The 9,556-nt window shown below is 48.1% G+C and overlaps 1 protein-coding gene across 2 annotated transcripts in view; it reads right to left on the reverse strand.

Moving 5' to 3' along the window:
• Nucleotides 1-2,400: 2,400 nt before the first annotated feature.
• PRRT1B (proline rich transmembrane protein 1B) overlaps nt 2,401-9,556 on the reverse strand; it is a 28,551-nt gene continuing 21,395 nt past the window's right edge. For both annotated transcript variants that reach the window (XM_024126204.3, XM_028497750.2), the window contains exons 3-4: nt 8,688-8,831; nt 2,401-7,527 (exon numbers count right to left, since the gene is read on the reverse strand). In XM_024126204.3, coding sequence (XP_023981972.1) covers nt 7,378-7,527; nt 8,688-8,831 — 294 coding nt within the window. In that variant the 3' untranslated portion in view covers nt 2,401-7,377. The remainder of the gene's footprint in view (nt 7,528-8,687; nt 8,832-9,556) is intronic.

Below are 9,556 nucleotides of genomic sequence, written 5' to 3' on the forward strand. Positions count from 1 at the left end.
CAGTAGCCAAAAAGTGGAAATAATCCAAATGTCCACCAACTGGTCAAAGGATGAACAAAACATACTTCCATACAATGGAACACCATTTAGCACTGAAAAGGAATGAACTGACACACAACATGGATGAACCTCAAAAACACGGGTATGAAGGATGCCAGAAGCAAAAAAGACTGTATACTTCCTGCTCCTGTTTAAATGGAATGTACAGAAAAAGCAAATCTGGAGACGGAGAGCAGACCGGTGGTTGCCTGCGAGTGGAAACAGACTGCAGATGGCATGAGGGACCCTTTGGGGTGATGGAATTGTTTAAAAACTGGTTCATGGCGATAGTTACACAACTTTGTAAATGTACTAAATTTAATGTTATACTCAAAATGATACGTAGATCACACCTCGATAAAGCTGTTTTTAAAGAAGTTTCCAAAACTGATCGCGCCAGTTATCAGTTTCTCATTCCTCATGTCCACGTCTCCCCTTTTATCTGCTGCTCTGCAGCGAGCATTTCCCGTGTGCAGGGAGCACAGGGTTTTGTCCCTGGAGGGGTCCTGCAGCAGGCGCCGGCTCCAGGTGTGGAGACAGCTTTTTTCTTCTCACTCTGACCGCAGGGCCACTAGAGGCACGTGTTGGGAGGCATCCGGTGCATTCTGCCCCAGCCACGCCCTCTACCCACACCTTGCTGTCTCTCGGCAAGCCTGCAGCCCAGCCTGACCTGCTCGTCCTCTCACTGTGGCCCCCAGGCCTTGTGCCACCCTGTATGCATGCCCACCTGCCAGCCTCGGCTCACCCAGCTCTGAACCAGCTCTGGCCTGGGTGACCCAGTGTGTGTCTCAGCACCCCCAGGGGACTGTAACCACACCTTCTCCAACGAGCTCTGAATCCTAGCATAGGGACTTGGGCCCTCCTGAGTTTTGCTTTCCCCGGGTATTCACCTTCACCCTTGGGTAACTTTAGCATTCCCTCTACACCTTCATAGTCACTTTTCTCTCACAGTTAATAATTCTTTATATTAATCTTTCTCTGTTCAAATTATTCCATGGTTTATGCCTTCTGATTGGTCCTTGACTGAAAAACATCAAGCCCTAAATTCAAGAAGCCTTATGAATCCCAAGCAGGATAATTATAAAGAAACACAGTGGTCCCGCAGTATCCACAGGGGATTGGTTCCAAGACCCGCTTTGGATAGCAAAATCCACCGAAGTTCAGGTCCCAGAGTCAGCCCTCTGTACCCACGGGGTCAGCACCAGAGTCAACCTCAAATCTTAAACAGTATGTGACCCCGCAGCTGGCTGGGCCCACAGGTAGGGAGGGCTGACTGTACACATCTAAGCACAGCATGGTTAACCTTCTGAAAGACAAAGACAGAAAGAACATCTTTAAGTGGGTAGAGAAGGAAAAAAAAAAGGACACATTACCTTCCAAGGTAACAGTGAAAGAGACTCCTCAGTAGAAGCACCTGGGGAGAGAAGTCGATGGAATATCTTCAGTACTGAAAGAAAAGCACCAACCACACTTCTATACTCACTCTAAATCTCTTTCACGAATGAAGGTAAAAAATCACGATATTGTCAGACAAACAGAAACAGATTTCATCACAAGCAGACCTACACCAAGACAAGACCGGACAGTGTTTTCAGGCCAAAGGGAAATAATCCCAAATGGAAAGTCAGACATGCAGGAGAGAAGGAAAAAGCCACAAAAAACAGTCAACATGTGGGTAAACCTAAATGAGCATGAACTGTATAAACAATAATCGTGTCTCATGGAGGTTTAGAATATGGAGAATTAAAATACAAACCAACAGTGTGTGATTCAGGAAGAAGACACATGGAGTTAGAGTATTCTCGAATTAGTTCTTGAATTGTCTAGAAAGGAGAAAAAGTACTAGGCTTTCAGAAGTCAAGAATGCAAGTGTGTAGTCTCTAGGGCACCACTATAAGAGTGAAAGAATGCATAACTGCCAAGCCAATAGAGAAAAGATATAAGGTACACTCATCAAAAAGATTTAACAATTTCTAAATATGTATGCATCTAACTACATAGCCTCAAAATATCTAAAGCAAGGGCCGACATGGAGAAATGGACAAATCTGAGATGCTAATGGGAAGTGTTAACACATGCCTCTGAGGAACACTGTAAGAAATGACTAATCTTACACAGCACTTCCAAAAAGAAAATGAGAATCCCTTCCCAACTCTTGTAATGAGACCAACATAACCCTGCTACCAAAACCATAAACAAAAATGAAAATTACAGATCAATTTCACTTATGAACACAGATGCCAAAAACCCTAAACAAAATATCCACAATCTTCGATATAGAAAAAGGATAACACATCATGATCAAGATGGGTTTGTTCCACGAATGAAAAGTTACTTTAACATTTGAACATCGACATTAAGTCACCATATTAACAGAATTAGTCAGATAATTTTCTCAGTGGATATGTAAAAGTAATTTAATAAAATTCAATATCCATGCATGATTTTTAAAAACTCTTAGCAGGGCTTCCCTGGTGGCACAGTGGTTAAGAATCCGCCTGCCAATGCAGAGGACACAGGTTCGAGCCCTGGTCCAGGAAGATCCCACATGCCGTGGAGCAACTAAGCCCATGGGCCACAACTACTGAGCCTGTGCTCTAGAGCTCGCGTGCCACGACTACTGAATCCCGCACACCTAGAGCCCGTGCTCCGCAACAAGAGAAGCCACTGCAATGAGAAGCCCGCGCACCTCAACAAAGAGCAGCCCCCGCTCACCACAACCAGAGAAAGCCCACGCACGGCAACAAAGACCCAATGCAGCCAAAAATAAAAATGAAAAAATTTATTTTTAAAAAAAACTCTTAGCAAAATAGAAATAGAAGAATACTTCCTTAATCTGAAAAAGGATATCTATCTTTTACAAAAAAACAGAATGTTGAAGCTTTCCTTTTGAAACAAGGAAAAAGGTAAGGTTGCCCACGGTCAGCACTGCTATTCAGCATTGTACCTGGGGGGCCCCAGCCAGTGCAGGAAGGAAAACACATGAAAGACTAAAGGCTGGAAAGGAAGATAAGAAGCTCATTATATACAGATGGTAATACTGTGGAAATAGAAAATTCAACAGACTCTCCAGAGAAGTTACCAGAATAAGTGAATTTAGAAAGCGTGCTGGGTTCAAAGTCAATCATCTAGAATCAATTGCATTTTTGTACACTAGCAAGTAACAAAAAAAATATAAAAGTGATATTTATAATAGCATCAAAAATCAAATACCTAGGGATACTAACAAAATGTGCAAACTTTCTGCACACAAAAAAAATCAAGGGAACTGTTTAAACGACCTACTAAACAAATAAGGAGATTCACCGTGTTTGTTGGAAAACAGCACTGTTAAGATGTCTGTTGTCCCCAAATTAATCTATAGATTTAAAGCAGAGTCAAATTCCCAGTTTTTTAGCAGGTGAAAATTGACATATTAATTCTAAAATTTATTATAAATACAAACGATTTTAAATGACCAAGAATCTTAAAGATGGCGGAAGGACCTGACCCACTCAATGTCCAGACTTACTATCAAGTCCCAGGCATGAGGTATGAGAGTGAGCGTGGTAACAAGAATAGACAAATGGATCTCTAGGATCTAGTCCAGGTGGGTGGCAGACCTAAATGTGAAAAAAACCCGAAAAGCTTCTAGACCTTGAAGACTACATAAGAGAATATCTTCATGACCTAGGAGTAGGGAAATTTTTCTTAAGCCTTAAAAAAGCATTATCCATAAAGGAAAAGATAAATTTGAATATATTACAATTGAGAACTTCTTTTCTATCGGATGCACCATTAAGAGAATGAAAAGCGAAGCTACAAAGTAGGAGAGGATATTTGCAATCCCTGAATCTAACATAGGACTCATATCTAGAAAACACTAAAGAACTCCTCTGAACTGATAAAAGACATGAAAACGGGCACAAGACTTAAAAAAGTACATTATAAAAAGAGAGATCCAAACAGCTGATGAGCATATGATAAAAAAGCTCAATAGCATTCGTCAGAAAAATGCAAACTAAAGCCACAGTGAAATACCACTACAGTTTTAACGACCAGAAGCACTCAAATGTAAAAGATTGACAAACACCAGGGATTGATGAGTTTGTGGAACAACTGAACTCCCATCGGTTGCTGGTGGGAATGCAAAATGATGCAACCACTTTGGAATGGCAGCATCTGACTGAAGCTTTATCTTACACACTCACAACTTCCTCAGGAGAGGCTTTCTTTACCGCTCTCCAAGGCCAAACACCTCTAGGCCACACCGGAGTGATTCTAAGACACACATATTCGAGCATCTCTGAAACCAGGGCGCACCCTAATGTAATCAGAGCTCTCATTCCAGATTTGCCCCAGTCACCTCTCCTTCATCACCTCTCCTTCAATGGCCCTTTAGCCACAACACTGACAAATGTCTGTCGAAACGGACTGCCTTCTTCACTCCTGTGAATCCTGAAACTGGAATTACTGGGTCAAAAGACATGCACATTTTTTCCAGTTATTTTTTAATTACACAACACATGAATACACCCATATTTTAAAATTCAGCACAAACCCTCCTAGCCCCAGTCCCTCCCCAAAGGCAGCCACTCGCAGCAGTTTGCAACATATCCTTCTAGACTCTGTTCTTTGCACTTACATGCATATTAAGATATGGTACACATATTCCTAGAAGCTACCATTAGCCTACTTTCCACAAAGATGGTAGCAATACACATCTACCAGTAATAAATGAGAGGGTCAGGCCTTTGCCACCTCTAGAATCAATCTTTCTAATTTTTCCCCAATCTGATAAGTAAAAATCATCTCATGGCTTAAGTCTGTACTTCCCTTAAACAGAGAACTCAAATCCATCTCTCCCTCGTATCTGGAATTCCAGATTTTAGGAGGTCTCCCCTTCCACACTGCATAACACCCTGAAGTTACACAAATATTCTCCTAAGCGTTCATCTACGATTGGTAGAGCTTTATTTCACACTACTTAGCTCTTTAATCCATCTGGAATTTATTTTTACATACAATAGGAGGAGAATAATTATTTTTCCAACCAGAGCGCCAACTCTGCTTACTGTCGGCCCTCCCTGACTCACTCAATTAAAATGCCATTTTGGTCAGATGTTAATGTCCCATATATACTTGGAATGTTTTCTGGACTTTGTTTTTCACTGATCCATCTCTGTGGCAAAGCCATGCTGCGCCTTGTTTATTGTAGCTTTATCGTAAGTTTCAAAATCTGGTGAAGAAAGTCCTCCCTCGTTAAACTTTGAAAAATTATTAGCAGTTTTTGCACGTTTTCCTTCCATATTAATTTTTAAAAACATCTTTTTCAGTTTTAAAAGCTTGGCTTTCTTGTCGGAAGTTCATTAAATCTGTTTATTTAAGAAGGCTAGATATTTTTATGATACTACATCTTCCTATCCAGATATCTTGTTCTTTGCTCTTTTTAGAGGAGTTTGGGCCTTTTTGAGCACTAGCTGTCCCGGACTCCTTGTACCTTACAATACATGCACTTTCCTTCCAAAAAAATAAAATAAAATAAAATAATTCTCTTCATTTGGATCTGGATCTTTTCTGTTAAGTTTATTCCTAGGTTTTACTGTTTTTATCACTATTGTGAATGGAATTTTAAAGTTTTTCCACTTTTACCTGAATATTGCTATTGACTATTGTATATTTTGTATCCAATCACTTCTCTGAGTTCTCTTATTTTGATTTTTTCATTGACTCTTGGATATTCTAGCTAGAGTATCATTTTGTCTCTTCTAGTTTTCACACTACACATTTCATTTTGCTGTTTTTTACATTAGCTAGAACCTCAAAACAATGTTGAACAGAGACTCTAGGGGGCACCCATGGCTTGGTCCTGGTTACAGTGGTTTTAGTAATTTCCCACGTAACACACGATACGCTGTTGGTTCATCTACCAGCTTCAGCGGCGCCTGGGAGCTCATTAGAAATGCAGGCTCTCAGGCCCTACTTACTGAATCAGGATCTGCATTTTAACAAGATTTCCCAGGTGTTTCATAATGTACTTTCGGGTTCAAGGCACACTGGTCTAGATGATTTCTTTCTATTCTGATTTTAGCTAAGAGTTTAGCAACAGGAAGAGCTATGGCAGTTGGGGTCTACCAAATGCTTCTTGGCATCTACAGACCCCTAAAATACAGCTTCCTCCTTTTTTGCGGCAATCATGCATTTTAGGGTTTGATATCCTAATTCTGGGCCACCCCGTGTCCTAGACCGTGAGGCCACCTCTCAAGCTCCAAGCATCATCACTCCTCACCACCTACTTCCGCATCCTCATCTCTCCAGCCCCTGGAGCATTTCGAGCGCCGAGATGGGTTGTCGTCCTGCTTCAGCCCCCAGTCCTGGTCAGTGCTCAGAAAGCACCTGATTTAACTTGAGCTGTCAATCTTTTACGGCTCAGCCAGGGGGCCCCCTTCCTCCTCTCTAGATGCAGATGGATCTCCTTGCTCTCTCATCACCTTTGGCCCACGAAAGACCCTCCAGAAATTCCCGCCATCGGTACCCAGCGGCTCCACTGCCACGTGCACGAGTCAGACACCGCACTGCACAGACTGGGCAAACCCCAGCATCTCAGAGGGGCCGGCATGGGAGCCCCAGGGCCCAGCGGTGGACAGATGCGTCCTGCTCACCCTAAAGTGACCCAGGGCGAGCAACAGCCCCGAGGCAGCAATGAGATGCTCTGCCCAGGGTGTTGCTGTTTGTCTACTGACCGGACGGCGTGGCCTTGGTTTCTGGACACGGGGTCATCAGGAGAGAGCCTGCCCCCCCGGACGGGGCTGGGACGCAGTACGACCGGCCAGGAGCGACCCAGGAGAGAGGAGGCCGCTCCTCTCAACTCCGCAACAGGGAGAAAGAAAGCCCAGCAGCTCTGCCCTGCGATCCCAGGGCTGAGCTGGGCTGGGCTGGGCTGGGCGATGGGGAGGCCGGAGGTGGCAATGTGCTTCCAGATGTGGCTCTGAGGACAGTGAGGATACTGGCCCCTCTGCTGGTCTCTCAGGGGTCAAGTGAAGGCCAGGGGCATGGGGGCACTGCCAGCACAGTCCCAGGAAGACCTCAGGCCCTTGTACCACAGCTGGGCCTGGGGCCTGGGGCCTGGGGCCTGGGGCCTGGGCCCACCTCGGGCTAGGACACTGCCTGAGGCCACCTGCAAGGGCAGAGGCCCAGCCATGAGTGTGCTGAAGGCTGCAAAGCCCATCTTCTTCTGAGCCTGCCCAGGTGCCCTCTAGGTGACAGATGGCCACCAGCAGGGATCCAAGTCCGCAGAAAGAGTCTGGCCAGGTCAGGAGTCCCTGGGTGTCCTGACGTCCCCGAAGGAGCCACCAGCCCTCAGGGCAGGTAGAGTGCTACCACCACGTAGATGACCCAGCTGGTGGACACGAAGACCCCAAAGAACAGGCTGAAGAGCACAAGTGAGCGGGCCTTGCGCGAGGCCTCCTCAGCCTGGGCCAGGTCCCCCCTGCCCAGGGCCGCACGAGTCTGCAACGAGATGGGGGGGTGAGCAGACACAGAGCCCCCACTCCCTCCCGAGGCACCACCGGGCCCGGCCCCAGTGCGCAGACGTGACTGCTGACCCCGTGAGGCGTCAGGGGCCTTCCCTGGGCCACAGCTCGCGGAGGAGGAGCGATGGAGGTGGTGGCTGCCAGCTCCTGGGCTCTGGCCACGGGCCTGACCCACAGCCACACACCCCGTCCCATCGCCTACAATCCTCACAACCACCCTGAGTTTGGTGTCATCGCTGTCCCCACTTTGAAGATGAGGAAACGAAGGCTCAGAGAGGTTCAGTGAGCCACCCTAGGGCCCCACAGCTGGTGGTGGAGCCAGAACTGACAGGCAGGCAGCAGCCTCCAGAGTCCCGCCTCTGAGCTGTCCCGAGAGCTTCTTCCCACCCACAGTCCTGTCTTGCTTATGACGCGGGAGCTTGACCGTGGAGGGAGGTCAGGGCTGTCACCAGGTCAGCCTTGAGCAAAAGCCCCTGGGCCTTCCTACTCTGTCTATTAGAATGTCCTCACATTGGCATCATGCTAAGTCCCCAGGGTCTAACCTCTTGCCTGGCAATGGTCAGAAACCATCAGGAGGGAGGGACGGAGGAAGAAGAAAGAGTGTTATCGAGATGGTGGGTGGGTGGATGGATGGATGGACAGGGATAGGTGGTTGGACGAGTAGACAGATGGGTGCATTAATGGATGAACAGAGGGGTGGATGGATGGATGAAGAGATGGAGACTAGAGAGATGGTGGATGGATGAGTGGGTAGTGGGTGAACGGACAGACGGGTAGCTAGACGTTTGGAGGTGGATGGGTAGAAGTGAGTGGATGGATGGATGGCAGTCTCCCCCCTAATAAACACAAGCCCCCACTGGACGGGCAGTTCCCTGGGCCTTAATCATCCACACCTTCAGTGTGAATTGTTTCAGCTGAATTTTCCAGGGCAGATCTTGAGTGGTAGGGAACAGAGACAGCAGAGGAGAGAGCGAGACTGCACAGACAACTGGGCACTGATTTCCCAATCCTGCCACCCTTCTCAGGGGGAAACACCAGGGGCCCAGGTGCTGAGGAAGGGGCTGTGTGGACCGCACCTGGGCCCTAGTGGCTGCAGGCTGGGAGGGCTGTACCGAGGACCGCCCCACGCCCACCTACCTCGTGGGAGTAGACGACTGCAATGAGCCCGGTGAGCAGGCAGCAGAAGAGGGTCACCAGCACGGACTGCATCATGTAGTCCTTGGGCAGGGGCCTGTGTTCCACCGTGGCTGGGGCTGGCACACCGGCCACGGGGCTGTTGTACTGTGAGGGCAGAGGCCACGGCGTGGTTAGGGAGCACGCAGCCTGCGACAGACGGGTCCATGGCTCCACCCACTGCCAAGCCCCACCCAGTGAGGCTGCGGGTCGCCCAGGGGTCAAGGCCCCCCTTCTGCCCGCTCCCTGGGCACCCCCAGCCTGTCACTCAGCCCCCAAGAGTCTCAGGGTTCTGCCCTCTACAAAGTGCTCAGTCCAGGGTCCAGCCACCAGTGTCTCCATGTCCCCACTGGGTCCTCACCAGGGGGGACCTCGAAGCTCTCCTCCACAGGCAGCCAGTGTTTTTTTGGTTTTGTTTTTTTCCTATAAATCTAATCAAGTCATCTCCTGCCAAAGGCCCTGGGGACCCTCACGGTGGATCCCACCTTCCTATCCTCCCCTCCTCACTAAGCTGAACCAACCACCGTCATTGCCAGAACACACCGGCCTTGGCCCCCTGCACGCCTGTGCTGTGCCCTCCTTCTCTCCTCTGCCTCAACTCTCCTATTCATCCCGTAGAACCCAGCTCAAATGCCCCCACTGCTGGGAAGCCTCCCGCTCCCGCCCAATCCCCAAGCTGAGGGAGCCCTTTTCTACTGCGCCCCTGGGCACAGAAGCGTCCCCTGCCGGGTGCTTGTGGTGACCTCTCACCTCCTGTGCACCAAACTCTCCAGTCCAGGGAGGGGCGAGGGGGGAGGGGCGAGGGGGAGGGGGAGGGGCGAGGGGGAGGGGGA

Source organism: Physeter macrocephalus, chromosome 13, assembly GCF_002837175.3.
Source record: "Physeter macrocephalus isolate SW-GA chromosome 13, ASM283717v5, whole genome shotgun sequence".
Taxonomy (NCBI): Eukaryota; Metazoa; Chordata; class Mammalia; order Artiodactyla; family Physeteridae; genus Physeter; species Physeter macrocephalus.